This window comes from Macaca fascicularis, chromosome 1 (assembly GCF_037993035.2).
Source record: "Macaca fascicularis isolate 582-1 chromosome 1, T2T-MFA8v1.1".
Lineage (NCBI taxonomy): Eukaryota > Metazoa > Chordata > Mammalia > Primates > Cercopithecidae > Macaca > Macaca fascicularis.
The window spans coordinates 189,833,084-189,850,679 of record NC_088375.1 but is presented as its reverse complement, the minus strand read 5'-3'; the positions used below and the strand labels follow the sequence as shown (position 1 = coordinate 189,850,679).

At 42.6% G+C, this 17,596-nt stretch overlaps 1 protein-coding gene across 7 annotated transcripts in view; it reads right to left on the bottom strand.

The window, feature by feature from the left end:
• EIF2B3 (eukaryotic translation initiation factor 2B subunit gamma) overlaps positions 1-17,596 on the bottom strand; it is a 146,259-nt gene that overhangs the window by 43,626 nt on the left and 85,037 nt on the right. For 4 of the 7 annotated variants that reach the window (XM_074008645.1, XM_015451901.4, XM_074008641.1 and 1 more), the window contains one exon: positions 2,543-2,632. The exons of the other annotated variants lie outside the window; for them this stretch is intronic. In XM_074008645.1, coding sequence (XP_073864746.1) covers positions 2,543-2,632 — 90 coding nt within the window. The remainder of the gene's footprint in view (positions 1-2,542; positions 2,633-17,596) is intronic. 7 annotated transcript variants of the gene reach the window in all.

The following is a 17,596-nucleotide window of genomic DNA, read 5'->3' as shown; positions in this document are numbered from 1 at the left end:
GTCTCCTAAACAGATCTGGAGGTGGGGAAACAGTATGTGCTGAGGCTCTGTATCATTCTCTACTGCAGCAGGTTCTGGGAAAGTCCCATTTGGCAGAGCTTCTGGCCAGGACCTATAGCCGTCACCAACTTCAGGTTTGTCCTCAAGGTACACACACCATTGCACTACACTTGCCAGGTGTGGGAATAACTAACTGGTACTGGCCAAATGAGCTACAAATAAGCCATAACAACCAGGATGAGATGACTAGGTTTGCTGTAAAACTGCCTGCATATACAGACACTGAAAGCCACAATCCTCTTTGATAGTATTAAGAAAATACTGTCAGTTTTTTGTAGGTGTGATAATGATATTAAGGTATTTATTAAAAAAAAAAAAAAGAGCCTCTCTCTCTCTCTCTCTATATATATATGTATACGTAAAATATATATCTATTTTAAATATCATCTTTATCCTGGAAGGGTCCTTTCATGCTGAAATATATTTACAGATGAAATTATATCAAAATATTTACAGATGAAATTATATCAAAATGCCTTACTTTAAAACAATTTACGGTAATGGGGGGAGAGAAATGGTGGCATATATAAAACAAAATTGACAATGAGTTGATAATTGTTGAAACTGTGTGATGGATACATGGGAGTTCATTATTTTCCTTACTTTTGCATTTATGTGAAATTTTCCACAGTAAATCATTTTTTAAAAAGTCATCCTTTCTAACACAGTTGTGTCCCCTCTGCCCATCAAGACCTAGGCTCATTTCGTATGACTTCATTTTTATTTGAGAGTGAAAAATAAACTCTTCAATGGCCAAGAGTTAATTTCATTTTTGGAATACAAACAGCCCAGACTGGTCACTAAGAAATAGGTCTTGGATCACCCTCTAAATCTTGGCAACAAGTTACCCTGCTATCTAAAAAGCAAGGTCTCCACGTTCCACCATGGAGCTCAGGCTGTAATTTCTATGAGGGCAGGGCCATATCTGTTTATTTATCATTGATCCCATGGCTGATTTAGCACAATGCCTGCCTCATAATGAGTGCTTAATAAGTATGCGTTGATGGAATGAAAACATTTTTCAGAGGTCAGAAGGGAGCAGGGCAACAGTGTCCTTGGTAGGGGAAACAGAGATATAACAATCCTTGGGAAAGCTTTCTAAAAGTCCAAATGATTTGTTTTACCATTGGCTCTACATGGGCCTCCCCATAGGAACTTAGCAAGTGTTGTGGGGGGTGGGGGGTGAGGGGTAGGACACCGCAAGAAAGATCATACTGGGCAGGGGAACAATCCTCCTTCCTCTTAATATTCTGATATATATTCAAGTCCATCAGCCAAAGGCAGAGCTAGCATTTAAACTCAGGTTCTCTGGCCGGGCGCGGTGGCTCAAGCCTGTAATCCCAGCACTTTGGGAGGCCGAGACGGGTGGATCACGAGGTCAGGAGATCGAGACCATCCTGGCTAACACGGTGAAACCCCGTCTCTATTAAGAAATACAAAAAACTAGCCGGGCGAGGTGGCGGGCGCCTGTAGTCCCAGCTACTCGGGAGGCTGAGGCCGGAGAATGGCGTAAACCCGGGAGGCGGAGCTTGCAGTGAGCTGAGATCCGGCCACTGCACTCCAGCCTGGGCTACAGAGTGAGAGTCCGTCTCAAAAAAATAAAAAAAAAAAAAAATAAAATAAACTCAGGTTCTCAAATTCTTTTCTCCAGATGGTCTGAGATACCTCTTCCTACTGTGGTATCTGTTCACCTAGATAAGTTTCTGCCTTGAATAGCACTGGTGAACTTTCCAAACTTATCCAGCAGTCATCAAGGGAAGCTAGCTGCTCCTATTCTTAACCATGCAGTTATTAAATCTTTTCCCACCTGTTCCTTTGAGGACTGTAGCTGCTTTTCTTATAAAAAATCCTTGAGATTAACTGCAAAAGGGGTTTTCTCTTTGAAAACTCAAGTCCAGTGATCTGCCAAACACAATCTCTGGAAACTATTTAAGTCCTACAATTCTGTTCTCAAAAAAAAAAAAAAAAAAAATCAGAAAGTGTGCCACATTTTGTTTCTCTGCACTCATTGAAGTGGACTTCTTTTCTAAAATTGGGGGGAAACTTGCTCTCCTTCTTCTCTTCTGTGGTTAAGTCTCTAGCTCTTTGCTAAGAGGGCCCATCTATAGGATAACTGCCTAGGAGAAGAACATGTAATTAGAGACAAATAGCATAAGGGCTGTGGAGCTCGATCCTGTTGAAGGAGGGAAGAAGAGCCTGGAACTGGGCAGAAAGAGGCACCATGGGTTACTACAAGTGTTACAAAATATTTTGTTGACGTATTATAACACACGCTGCAAAAATACAAGCAGGGGACTCTGTGGTACAGATAAAACAACACTATGTTGATGACATAATTTCATTTCTAAAACAAAAATGAGAACTGTGCTATTGTGCTATTTTTAGAAACTGGTTATCTAAAATATGAAGGTTTAAAACTTAAAGAATTCACAAAGTAGCTAGTTAAGCACTGTAGGTTTGACTCTACCACCCTTTTTCTTACCCATTTTCCATTAGGAAATCCACGACGTATTTTTTTAAACAGTAGAGGTGGGCATCCACAAGATCCGTGTGGAAACGTATTCTAGGGTACCTGCCAAAAAAAGTAAGAAGAAGAAGAAGAAAGAAGAGGCTCACAATCAGGTAACATGGTCTCCATTCTATTATTAGGTAGTAGGCACTGGTAAGTTTATGAGGGTCACAGCCATGCTGCCTACACCCCTTTCTGGGGAGACCAGGACAGTGGACCCCAGCCCTGATTCTACCACATAAAAGGTCTTTTCCCTAGAAACCCTATGGCATACTTTCTGAGGCTTTTAGGATTCTAAAGAAATCTGGTGAGATATCATATCATGATAATCTACCTTCTTCTATTCGATCATTAACATTTTTTTTTTTTTGAGACAGTCTTGCTCTGTTGCCCAGGCTGGAGTTCAGTGGTGTGATCTCAGCTCACTGCAACCTCTGTCTCCCAGGTTCAAGCAATTCTTGTGCCTCAGCCTACCAAGTAGCTGAAACTATAGTTGTGCACCACCATGCCCAGTTAATTTTTGTATTTTAGTAGAGATGGGGTTTCACCGTGTTGGCCAGGCTGGTTTTGAACTCCTGGTCTCAAGTGATCCACCCACCTCAGCCTCCCAGAGTGGTGAGATTCACAGGTGTGACCCACTGCACCTGGCCTCTATTATAAATTCTTATACACAATTCTTGTAACAAACATTTTCCTGCTTCTTACCCTAATTATCCTACTTTCCCCAGACCATACCTTAGCCATGCTTTCTTTTGCCTCCATGATTTGGTATGTATTCTCCATCTTTGCAGAAGATGAAGTAAAATTATATGAACAATCCTAACTTCCTACTCTTACTTATTTCTCAGGACTCACCCCAGGATACACTTCCTGTAGGAATCCTTCACTGACAACAGTGAAGTCTGTGCTCCCTCAACACTTGGTATCTACCTCGATTGGATAACTTAACATACAGTAAAGAAACAGACTATTTACTTTCTCTCTCTCCCACTAGACTGAATTTCAGTAGAGCAGAGATTTATCTTCACATCCTTAGCACTTAGCATTATGCCTGACACAGACTAAATGTCCAATAAATAGTTGTTGAATAAACAAATAAATGAATAAATTAGGTCAAATTAAGGCATCTGCCTAGGTTTAAAAAATGCCACGCTGGTAACGTCTGGGGTCACTTTATTTAATAAAAATAGACACCCAGGGAAGAGAAGGGGAGTATGGTTAAAAAAAAAAAAAAAAAAAGATTCCAGTCACAGATGCCTGGTTGTCGTTTTTCTTCTAACTCTGTGTTGCTTTGCTTTGACTGCCTTGTAGGTTTTTATTTTTATTTTTAGAGACAGGGTCTTGCTGTGGCTGGAGACAGCCACTTGTCTAGGCTGGAGTGCAGTGGTGCAATCATTGCTCACTGTAGCCTCTATCTCCTGGGCTCAAGTGATCCTCCTGCCTCAGCCTCCTGTAGCTGGGACTGCAGGCATGCACCACTATACCTGGCTAATTTTTTTTTTTTTTTTTTAATTTTTAGTAGAGACAAGATCCCACTATGTTTCTCAGGCTGGTCTTGGACTCCTGAGCTCAAGCAATCCCCCTGCCTTGGCCTCCCAAAGTGCTGGGATTACAGGTATGAGTCACCACACCTGGCTGCCTTATAGTTTTAAGGAAAATTATTATCATGGGATCTAGATACCCCAGAAGCAATTTATCCAATAAGTCATGGTGTACCAATCTGGGCTTCTATTCTTCTGCGAAAAGTGCAATATAAGAGTCAGAGACTTGGGAATCCCACACCCATACCATACACAAGCTAATTAATGTATACAATGAGGATGAAGAAGAAAGTAAAAGGTACTTTCACGGTTTAACTTTCTGAAATTCTCAAGTTCTACAAAAGTCCTCAAGGAATAGATTGTAGCAAATGTGGGTGTGACTGTAGCAAATACGATTTGTGGTACCAGTGTTTCACTTGAACTCTACGTCTTAATATTTCTTTCTTTTGATCTAACCAATTTGAAGAGTTGCAATCTCCTGTTCACTCCCTTGGTTTATAAATTCCTTTCATCATTCATACACTCCATATTATTTAATATTCACAACTACCTTCTGAGGTAGATGTACTACTCTAATGTTTATAGTTGAGTCAACTTGTACTGATCGAGCCAGGATACAAATAACTTAAAAGTCTGAATAAGTATCTTCTAAACTGTTACCAATCCCTAGTATATATGGCATAAAATCTATATGGTATTTTATAAATGCTTTTTCAGTTTTAAAAAACTCTCGTTCTTCCATTTTTTATAAGACAAAATGTTCCAAAAATGTAACTGATATACTTAAGGATAGAGATGTAACTAGCTACCAAGCTGGAATATGATGCAGGAACAGAAATGGATGATTTGGAATTTTTTTTTTTTCCTTTCAGGTTAAATGTGTAGTGAATATAAATCTTGGCACTGGGACATTAATGACATTTAAGTTACCAAAAAGGAGGTTGCCTTATTTCATTTTATTGTTTTTATAATTATATTAGAAATAAAGATTGATATTTTAAAACAAAACCAAAAACCTCAAAGAGGTACCAATGAAATGTGAATAACTGGCTTATGGCTCTGGGCCAGGATAATGTTTTGAGTCTATATATAATACAGAAAGAAATCAATAAATGGAAGTAAATAAGATATTTATAAATAGTTTTTTTTTTTTTTTTTGAGACAGAGTCTCGCTCTGTTGCCGAGATGGAGTACAGTGGCATGATCTCAGCTCACTACAAGCTCTGCCTCCGGGGTTCACACCATTCTCCTGCCTCAGCCTCCCGAGTAGCTGGGACTACAGGTGCCAGCCACCAGGCCCAGCTAATTTTTTGTATTTTTTTTTTTAGTAATCGGGGTTTCACCATGTTAGCCAGGATGGTCTCAATCTCCTGACCTCATGATCCGCCCGCCTCGGCCTCCCAAAGTGCTGGGATTACAGGCGTGAGCCACTGCGCCTGGCCAATTTTATGTTTTAAAAAAGAAAATATGGCCAGGTGCAGTGGCTCATGCCTGTAATCCCAACACTTTGGGAGGCCGAGGCAGAAGGATCGCTTGAGCTCAGGAGTTCAAGACCAGCCTGAGCAACATGGTGAAACCCAATCTCTATAAAAAATACAAATAGCCAGGTGTGGTGGCATGACATGCATCTGTAGTCCCAGCTACTAAGCAGGCTGAGGCGGGAAGATTGTTTGAGCCTGGGAGATTGAAGTTGTGGTGAGCCATGATCATGCCACTGCACTCCAGCTTAGAGGACAACAAAGTAAGATCCTTTTGTTTTGTCTCAAAACAAAACAAAAAACAAAACAAAAGACCATCATTTGCCAACCATAGAAAAAGTCCATTGCAAATCACTTAAACCAGGAGCTGGAGGTTGCAGTGAGCCGAGATTGTGCCACTGCACTCCAGCCTGGTGACAGAACAAGAACTCATCTTAAAAAAAAATAAGTCCACCGCAATTTTAAAAAGTCCATTGCAATAAAAAATTTATCGGAATTCTTTCGATGAATAAATAAAAATGAGAAATTATATAAAAATTTAACCTTCATGATCCGCCCGCCTCGGCCTCCCAAAGTGCTGGGATTACAGGCATGAGCCACCGCGCCTGGCCAATTTTGTGTTTTAAAAAAGAAAACATGGCCGGGTGCAGTGGCTCACGCCTGTAAAGTCTATAAGACCTCTGAAGAACCACACATTTTTCCTTCTCTTCACCTAACTCTTTAAATTAAAAAAATGATTTTTATTTTTAACTTTTTCTTTTGGAGATGGAGTCTCATTCCATTGCACAGGCTGGAGTGCAGTGGCGTGATATCGGCTCACTGAAACCTCCGCCTCCCGGGTTCAAGCAATTCTCCTGCCTCAGCCTCCTGAGTAGCTGGGATTACAGGTGTGCACCACCACGCTGGCTAATTTTTGTATTTTTAGTAGAGACGGGGTTTCACCATGTTGTCCAGGCTGGTCTTGAACTTCTGACCTCAGGTGATCCATCCATTTCAGCCTCTCAGAGTGCAGGGATTACAGGCGTGAGCCACTGCGCCTGGCCTGAGCACAATTCTAAAAGTGTTACTCTGTGTGTGTGTGTATTTGTGTGTGACATGGTTTGGCTCTGTGTCCCCATGCAAATCTCATCTTGAACTGTAATCCCCACGTGTGGAGGGAGGGAAGTGATTGGATCATGGGGGCGTTTTCCCCCCATGCTGTTGTCATGATAGTGAGTGAATGCTCACAAGATCTGATGGTTTTATTTATTTTTTGAGATGGAGTCTTGCTCTGTCGCCCAGGCTGGAGTACAGTGGTGTGATCTCAGCTCACTGCAACCTCCACCTCCCAGGTTCAAGTGATTCTCCTGCCTCAGCCCCCAAGTAGCTGGGATTACAGGTGCCCACCACCATGCCCGGCTAATTTCTTTTGTATTTTTAGTAGAGACGGGGTTTTACCATGTTGGCCAGGCTGGTCTCGAACTCCTGACCTCAAGTGATCTGCCTGCCTCGGCCTCCCAAAGTGTTGGGAATACAGGTGCGTGCCACCATGGTTGGCTAATTTATTTTTTATTATTTTATTTTTAGTATAGATGGGGTTTTGCCATGTTGGCCAGGCTGGTCTCCAACTCCTGACCCCAGGTGATTGACCGCTTGGGCTTCCCAAAGTGCTGGGATGACAGGTACAAGCCACTGCACCTGGCTGAACTCAGAATTTCTGCTGTCAATTTCACCTTATCCAAAATTCTCTCCAAATTCTTTTTCTTTTTTTTTGAGACAGAGTCTCACTCTGTCACCCATGCTGAAGTGCAGTGGCGCCATCTCGGCTCACTGCAAACTCTGCCTCCCGCGTTCACGACATTCTCCTGCCTCAGCCTCCCAAGTCGCTGGGACTACAGGCGCCCGCCACCACTCCTGGCTAATATTTTGTAATTTTAGTAGGGATGGGGTTTCACCATGTTAGCCAGGATGGTCTCGATCTCCTGACTTCGCGATCTGCCCGCCTCGGCCTCCCAAAGTGCTGAGATTACAGGGGTGAGCCATCGCACCCGGCCTGTACTTGTGATCTGATTATCTTCATTTGTTCAAAAGTTATCCTTTCTAGCCAGGTGCCTTGGCATTGCACCTACAGTCCCAGCCACTTGGCAGGCTGGGGGTGGGAAGATCACTTGAGCCTGGGAGTTTGAGGCCAGCCAACACAGTGAGACCTTGTTTTTTTGTTTGTTTTTTTTTTAAAAAAGTAGGCCAGGCATGGTAGCCCTCACCTATAATCTAAGCACTGTGGGAAGCCAAGGCAGGAAGAATGCTTTGGCTCAGGAGTTCAAGACCACCTGGGCAACATGGAAAGGCCCTGTCTCTACTAAAAATTTAAAAATTAGCTGGGTGTGGTAGTGTATACTTGTGGTTCCAACTACATGGGAGGCTGAGGCAGGAGGATCACTTGAGCCTGGGAGGTCGAGGCTGCAGTGAGCCATGACTGTGCCACTACACTCCAGTCTGGGCGCCAGAGGGAGACCCTGTCTCAAAAGAAAAGAAAAAAAAAGTACATAATGCAGTACTATAATGCAGTGTAATTGTAATAGGGAAGATGAAATTACTTCTGAAAAATGATTTTTGGAATTAAACACTCCTATGAATCTACCACTGCAGACTAGGTATGATGGCTCACACCTGTAATCCCAGCACTTTGGGAGGCTGAGGTGGGCCGATCACTTGAGGTCAGGAGTTTGAGACCAGCCTGGCCAATATGGTGAAACCCTGTCTCTACTAAAAATACAAAAAATAGCCGAGTGTGGTGGCATATGCTTGTAGTCCCAGCTACTCGGGAGGCTGAGGTGGGAGGACTACTTGAACCCAGGAGGTGGAGGTTGCAGTGAGTTGAGAGTTTGCCACCACACTCCAGTCTGGGCAACAAGTGAGACTGTCTAAAAAAAAAAAAAAACAAAAAAAACCTAGATGCAGTTGTTCACACCTGTAATCCCAGCACTTTGGGACGCCGAGGCAGATGGATCATCTGAGGTTGGGAGTTCGAGACCAGCCTGGAGTTCGCCAACATGGTGAAACCCCGTCTCTACTAAAAACACAAAAATTAGCCAGGTATGGTGGCGCATGCGTATAATCCCAGCTACTCATGAGGCTGAGGTAGGAGAATCGCTTGAACTTGGGAGGTGGACATTGCAGTGAGCTGAGATTGTACCACTGCACTCCAGCCTGGGCGACAGAGTCAGACTCTTTCTCAAAAAACAGGAATCATACAATATTTATCCTTTTGTGACTGGCTTATTTCATTTAGCATAATGTTGTCAAGGTTTATCTGTGTTGCAACATGTGTCAAAATTTCCTTCCTTTTTAAGGCTGAATACATTCCCTTGTATGTATAGACCACATTTTGTTTATCCATTCATCTGTTGATGAACATTGGGTTTCTCCCACCTTTTGGCCATTGTGAGTAATGCTATGAACATGGGTGTACAAATATTTATTCAAGTCTCTGCTTTGACACATATACTTCTTAAAAAATTTTTTTTAAGGAAATAAAATTTCAAATATACATAAAATTCAGGATAAATTCTCATATATCCATCAATCAGGTTAAATAATTTTCAACATTTTGCCAATCTTTTTTATTTTTGCTATAGTACTTATCATGAGTTGAATTGTGTTCTCCACAAAAGATATTGAAGTCGTAACCCTCCAGTACCTGTAAATGTGATCATATTTGGAAACAGAGTCTTTGCAGATGATCGAGTTAAGATGAAGTCTTTTTTTTTTTTGGGGGGGGGGCCATCAATCCAATATAGGTAGTGTCCTTATAGAAAGGGAAATTTGGACACAGAGACAGATATGTAGAGGGAAGATGAGGTAGAGATATGGGGAGAATGTCATCTATAAGCCAAAGATGCCTGAGGCTACTAGAAGATAGGAGAGAGGCATGAACAGATTCTCCCTTACCACCCTCAGAAGGAACCACCTGCTGACACCTTGGAATTTGGACTTCTGCCCTCCAGAACTGTAAGACAATAAATTTCTGCTGTTCTAAGTCACCCAATTTATGTACTTTGTTATGGCAATCCTGGCAAACTATACAGTATTTTAAAGCAAATGCCAGATATTGTGTCATTTTACCTATAAATATTTCAGTATGTGTAGTATATATTTCTAATTGCTAAGAACTTTACAATATAATTTTGATGTCATTATCAATGATTTAATAATGTCATCTAGTATCCTATCTGTATTGATTTGTCTTTTTCCATCTGGTTTATCTGATTTGAGATCCATTGAAGTTCTCACATTACTTTTGCTTATTTTATTTTATTATTTATTTATTTATTTATTTTTGAGACGGAGTCTCGCTCTGCCGCCCAGGCTGGAGTGCAGTGGCCGGATCTCAGCTTAATGCAAGCTCCGCCTCCCGGGTTCACGCCATTCTCCTGCCTCAGCCTCCCGAGTAGCTGGGACTACAGGCGCCCGCCACCTCGCCCGGCTAGTTTTTTTGTATTTTTTAGTAGAGACGGGGTTTCACCGTGTTAGCCAGGATGGTTTCGATCTCCTGACCTCGTGATCCGCCCGTCTCGGCCTCCCAAAATGCTGGGATTACAGGCTTGAGCCACCGCGCCCGGCCTGCTTATTTTATTTTTTTGAGATGGAGTCTTGCTCTGTGACCCAGGCTGGAGTGCAGTGGCGTGATCTTGGCTCACTGCAACCTCTGCCTCCCAGGTTCAAGCGATTCTCCTACCTCAGCCTCCAGAGTAGCTGGGGTTACAGGCATGCACCACTACACCTGGCTAATTTTTGTATTTTTGGTAGAGATGGGGTATTACCATACTGGCCATGCTGGTCTCGAACTCCTGGCCTCAAGTGATCTGCCTGCCTCAACCTCCCAAAGTGCTGGGATTACAGGCATGAGCCACCGTGCCTGGCCACATTTGCTTATTTCATTTTTAAAAATTCCAGCTGGGTGAGGTGGAGCATGCCTGTAGTTCCAGTTACGGGGAAGGCTAGTCTGGGCCTGTCTCTCTCTCTCTGTGTGTGTGTGTGTGTGTGTGAGAGAGAGAGAGAGAGACAGGGTGCTCTGTCGCCCAGGCTGGAGTGGAGTGGGGCAATCACAGCTCACTGTAGCCTTGAACTCCTCAGCTCAAGCTATTCTCCTGCCTCAACCTTCTGAGTAGCTAGGACTACAGGCACGCGTCACCATGCCCAGTTAACTTTTCAGATTATTTGTAGACAGGGTCTCACTATGTTGTCCAGGCTGGTCTTGAACTCCTGGGCTCAAGGGATCCTCCTGTCTTGGCCTTCCAAAATGTTAGGATGACAGGCATGGGCCACCATGCCTGGCTGAGACCTTGACTCTTAAAAAAAAAAAATTTCCCTTTCTTATTTCCCTATGAAGCCATTAATCTGTTAGATTGGGTCACCTGTCTCATAGAACATTCATGTTCTGAATTTGGCTGATTGCTTTATTTTAGTGTCTTCTAGCTTTATTTATTTACTTATTTATTTATTTAGAGCTGGGATCTTACTCTGTCACCCAGGCTGGAATGCAGTGGCACTATCTTAGCTTACTGCAGCTTCCAACTCTTCAGTTCAAGCAATCCCCCTACCTCAGCCTCCCAAGTAGCTAGGACCACAGGTGCAAGCTGCCACACCTGGCTAATTTTGTATTTTTGTATGGGGCTTCACTATGTTGTCCAGGCTAATCTTGAGCTCCCAGCCTCAAGTGATACTCCTACCTTGGCCTCTCAAAGTGCTGGGATTACGGGCATGAACCACTGCACCCAGCCTATGTCTTAAACAAAACAAAACAAAACAAAACAAAAACAGCTTTATGGAAGTATAATTTACATACCATAAAATTCACCTGTTTTAGACATACAATTTAATGATTTTTAGAAAATGTACAGAGCTATGAAACTATCACTACAATCCAGTTACAGAACATTTACTTTACTCAAACGATATCACATGACTGTTTATAATCAAACATTCCCCTTTCCACCTCATTAAAGACCTTCTGCACAGCAAAATAAACTAGCAACAGAGTAAACAGACAACCCACAGAATGGGAGGAAATATTCTCAAACTATGCAACTGACAAAGGTGTAATATCCAGCATCTATAAGGAACTTAAATCAACAAGCAAAAAACAAGCCCATTAAAAAGTGGGCAAAGGACATGAACAGACACTTCTCAAAAGAAGACATACAGGCAGACAACAAACACATGAAAAAATGAGGTGGACTCTTAGTTCTGTTCCATAGATCTGTATGTCTGTCCTCAATATCACTAATCATCAGAGAAATACAAATCAAAGCCACAATGCGATACCACCTCATGCCAGTCAGAATGGCTACTATTAAAAAGTCAAACAACAACAACAACAGATGCTGGTGAGACTGTGGAGAAAAAGAAATGTTTATACACTGTTGGTGGGAATGTAAACCAGTTAAGCCACTATGGAAAGCAGTTTGGAGATATTTCAAAGCACTAAAAATAGAACTACCATTCAACCCAGCAATCCATTACTGGGCATATATCCAAACGAAAAGACATTGTTCTACCAAAAAGACAAGTGCCCTGGTATGTTCATCACAGTACTAGTCACAATAGCAAAGACATGGATTCAACCTAGGTGCCCATCAACAGTGGACTGGATAAAGAAAATGTAGTGCAATATGTATCATGAAATACTATGCAGCTATAAAAAAGAACAAAATCATGTCCTTTGCAGCAACATGGATGTAGCTGGAGGCCATTATCCTAAGCAAAGTAATGTAGAAACAGAAAACCAGGTATCACGTGGTCTCACTTATAAGTGGGAGCTAAACACTGGATACACATAGACATTAAGACGGGAACAATAGGCTGGGCGCAGTGCCTCACGCTTGCAATCCCAGCACTTTGGGAGGCCAAGGCGTGTGGATCACTTGAGGTTAGGAGTTTGAGACCAGCCTGGCCAAAACGTGGTGAAACCCCATCTCTACTAAAAATACAAAAATTAGCCAGGCATGCTGGCAGATACCTGTAATCCCAGCTACTCAGGAGGTTGAGGCAGGAGAATTGCTTGCACCCGGGAGGTGGAGGCTGCTGTTAGCTGATATCATGCCAGTGCACTCCAGCCTGGGCAACAGAGTGAGAATCATCTCAAAAACAAAAAAACAAAAAAACAAAAAACGGGAACAATAGACATTGAGGATACATAATGCGGGGGAGGGAGGAGAGCAAGAGTTGAAAAAACACCTGTTTTGTTCTACGCTCACTACCTGGATGATGGGTTCAATCACACCCAAATCTCACCATCACACAATATACCATGTAACATACTTGCACATCTAAGTAACAGTTGAAATAATAATAATAATTTAAAAAAAAACAATCCCCTTTCTTATCACATCTCAGGCAATCACTAATCTACCTCCTGTCTCTATAGATTTATAGATTTGCTTTTTCTGTCACTTAAAAAAAAACTGTAGCCATTCTATTGGGTGTGAAGTGGTATCATCAAGGTTTTGGTTTGCATTTCCCTATGACATGATGTTAAGGATCTTTTCATGTGCTTGTCAGCCATTTGTATATCTTCTTTGGTGAAATGTTCATTCAAGTCTTTTGCCTATTTTGAAATTAGGTTGTTAGTGATTTTTTTGAGTTGGAAGAGTTCTTATCTTTTCATTTCCTTATTTTCTTTCTTTTCTCAGAGACAGGGTCTTGCTCCATCACCCAGACATGATCAAAACTGCAGTCTAGAACTCCTGGGCTCAACTGATCCTAATGCCTCAGTTTCCCAAGGAGGTGGGACTACAGGCTCATGCCATGCCTGGCTAATTAAAGAAAAAAAATTTTTTTGACATGCAGTTTCACTCTTGTTGCCCAGGCTGGAGGGCAATGGTGTGATCTCAGCTCACTGCAACCCCTGCCTCCCAGGTTTAAGCAATTCTCCCGCCTCAGCCTCCTGAGGAGCTGAGATTACAGGCGTACACCACCACAACTGACTTATTTTTGTATTTTCAGTAGAGATGCGGTTTCGCCACGTTGGCCAGGCTGGTCTCAAACTCCTGACCTCAGGTGATCCACCCGCCTTGGCCTCCCAAAGCGCTAGGATTACAGGTGTGAGCCACTACGCCTGGCCCCTTTAAGATTTTTTATAGAGATAGGGTCTCACTTTGTTGCCCAGGCTTTTCTCACACTCCCAGCTCCAAACGATCCTCCTGCCTCAGATTCCCAAAGTGCTGGGATTACAGGCATGAGCCACTGGGCCTGGCCTCTTTTTTTTCTTCTTGAGACAGAGTCTCATTCTGTCATCCAGGCTGGAGTGCTGTGGCGTGATCACAGCTTACTGCCCCCTCAACCTCCCTGAGCTCAGGTGATCCTCCCTCCTCAGCCTCCTGAGTAGCTAGGACTATAGGTGCATGACACCACACCTGGCTAATTTTTGCGTTTTCTTTGTAGAGACGTGTTTTGCCATGTTCTCCAGGCTGGTCTTGAACTCCTGGTTCAAGCGATCCACTTGGTTTGGCCTCCCAAAATGCTGGGATTACCTGCATGAGCCACTGTACCTGACCCTCATTTTCTTAATGGTGTCTTTGGGGTTCAAAATCTTTAATTTTTAAGAAATAAAATTTATAAAACTCTTACAGTTTTAGCTCTCATGTTAGGTCTGTAATCCAAGTAAAGATCAAACTGCTCTAGCACAATTTGTGTAAAAATCTATCCTTTTCCTGTTGAGTTGCCTGGAGATCTCAGGTGAAAATCAATGACCATAAACCTAAGGGTTTATTTTTGGACTCTTAGTTCTGTTCCACAGATCTGTATGTCTGTCTTTATGCCAGTACCATACTTGTCTTTTTTTTTTTTTTTTTTTTTTGAGACAGAGTCTCGCTCTGTCACCCAGGCTGGAGTGCAGTGGCACAATCTTGGCTCACTGCAAGCTCTGCCTCCTGGGTTCACACCATTCTCCTGCCTCAGCCTCCCGAGTAGCTGGGACTACAGGCGCCTGCCACCACGCCCGGCTAATTTTTTTGTATTTTTAGTAGAGACGGGGTTTCACCGTGTTAGCCAGGATGGTCTCAATCTCCGGACCTCGTGATCCACCCGCCTCGGCCTCCCAAAGTGCTGGGATTATAGGCATGAGCCACCGCGTCCGGCCTTGACATCATACTTGTCTTGACTACCATAGCTTTATAGTAAGTTTTGAGCTTGGGAAGTATAAGTTCTTCAACTTTTTTGTTGTTTTTCAACATTGTTCTGGATATTCTGTGTTCTTTGTATTTCCATATAACTTTTAAGATGAGCTTGTCAATTTCAGCAAAAAAATCCAACTGAGATTCTAATATGGTTTGTGATAATCCTATAGATCGGTGAGAGCTGCCCTCTTAGATCACTTGGGCCCAGGAAGTCGAGGCTGCAGTGAGCTATGACTGCACTACTGCACCCCAGCACCTGAGTGACTAAGCAAGACCCTGTCTCAAAATAATTAAAAAAAAAAAAAAGAAAGAAAAAAAAAAAGAAATGTTCCCAGTCGGGCACAGTGGCTCATGCATGTAATCTCAACACTTTGGGAAGCCAACGTGGGAGGACTGCTCAAGCTCAGGATTTCAAGACCAGCCTGGGCAATATAAGGAGACCTCGTCTCCACAAAAAATAAAGAAATAAAAATTAGCTAGGCATGGTGGCATATGCCTGAGGTCCCAGCTACTTTGGCGTCTAAGGTGGGAGGACTGTTTGAGCCCAGGAGCTTGAGGCTGCTGTGAGGCATGAATGTGCCACTGCACTCCAGCTTGGGCAACAGAAAAGAGACCCTCTCTTAAAATAAAATAAAATAAAATAAAATAAAATAAAATAAAATAAAATAGATCCCAAAGAAGCAGCCGCCTGCTTTGGGCAGATTACTTTTAAATTTCAAGGAGTTCAAGAACCAAGCTGTACCTGTGTTTCAATATTTATTTACCCAAGTTTGTTCCAAATATTAACAACACATACTGTATGTCAGGGACAAAGCTTTAGGATTTCTAGGGAAGCTGTAAGAAAGACTAACACACAGCCACTGGTCTATGAGATCATGCAGGATTGCATACTTTGAACTCTCCTGAGATTTGCTTTAATTTAAAGAAAACTGAACACAAAGATGTATATACCATGAACATTGTACAAAACATCTGTGAACTATAGAGCTAGGGAATAAAAAAAGCAGTTCAGAAAGGTAGCCTTGAAAGAAGGAAATATGTCCATGAAAGACAAAATTAGTACTTCAAATGTCCAAAGCTCTTAGTGACTCTAAAAAAAGGTCTTTAGTTAACAACAAGATCTTTAATTTTCCCCCAAAAGATCTCCAGGGATTTTCAGATCCTGATTCCCTTCAAATCTACAAAGGTCCCTAGGCTCAGGGCAATGCCAAATGTTCTTGAGGTCTGCTCCCTTCTTCCCCGTTCCCAGCATCATCATGTGTGTGGGAGGAACTGAGTTGTTTTTATCCTGCTCACTGCATAAGTACAGCAGAAGCCAACTGGGAGTTCTATTCCCCAATATGCTCATTGTACAATGCTTAGCTCCTAGAAGGGTGGGTAGAAAAGAGCTGACAGGCAAAGAAGCAGTTTATAGTAGCTGCATGTTTAAAAACTGAAATTCATCTAGACACCCTATGTGAACACATTTAGATTTTCGGCACTGCTGTGAATGAGATCGTAAGAATTTCTAGCCTAGTGCGAGAAATGGTGTGCATGTTGATATAGTCCACAGTGACTCAGTGAGGAAGGAAAGCCATCATTAATTTAAACTGAGTGTGTTGGCTAGGTGTAATGGCTCATGCCATAATCCCAGCACTTTGGGAGGCCGAGGTGGATGGATCACCCGAGGTCAGGAGTTTGAGACCAGCCTCCCAACATGGCAAAACCCCACCTCTACTAGAACTACAAAAAATTAGCCAGGTGTGGAGGCACGCACCTGTAATCTCAGCTACTCAGGAGGCCGAGGCAGGAGACTCACTTGAACCCGGGAGGTAGAGGTTGCAGTGAGCTAAGATTATGCCACTGTACTCCAGCCTGGGAGACAGAGCAGACTCCGTTTCAAAAAAAAAAAAGGAAAAAAAAAAAAAAACAAAAAAACCCAAAACTGAGTGTGTCTTGCCAGCTTATATGGCTGCACAGAATGACTTTTTCCAAACCAAGCTAAGTTCAAAGTTTGGGGACCAGAGAAAGGTATTGGGTGAGAACAGAATGAAGAAAACCCAGTTGCACAAAAAAATGTCAAATACAAGAGAAACTTAATTTTATCACAGGCTTCTCTTTGCCTAAATATGAATGTTAACAGAGAGGAAGTGTCATGGATGGCTTCTGAATTCAGATGCCAGTGGAACTGGAGCTTGAAACTAGAGACAACAATTCGGATGAGGATAAAAGCTTCCTACAGTAACTTAACTATCTTGCAGTGTTCAATGCAACAACGTAACTCCTCTATTTGAAGACCTTCAGATAATCACCTTCTACTTTATTTGGCAATCTTTTTTTTTCTTTTTTTTAATTGAGATGGAGTCTTGTTCTGTCACCCAGGCTGGAGTGCAGTGGCACGATCGCGGCTCACTGCAAGCTCTGCCTTCTGGGTTCACGCCATTCTCCTGCCTCAGCCTCCTGAGTAGCTGGGACTACAGGCGCCCGCCCCCACACCCGGCTAATTTTTTTGTATTTTTAGTAGAGATGGGGTTTCACCATGTTAGCGAGGATGGTCTCGATCTCCTGACCTTGTGATCTGCCCACCTCGGCCTCCCAAAGTGCTGGGATTACAGGCGTGAGCCACTGCGCCCAGCCAGATTTGGCAATCTTAAACATGTTCCAACAAAGAAGTGTCTTCTCTCCCACTAAAAGAATCAGAGCTAATTCACTACTTCCTAATCACTGCAATTTAGAAGAAACTAGAGACCAAGATATGCTTGAAATAATCAAGTATGCTCAGAACTAGGGAAAAGGGAATGACCTACGGCTACTACTTACTAGCTACCTTTAATTTTAACAAGAGATGCTGGGGCAAGCACCTGTGGTGTG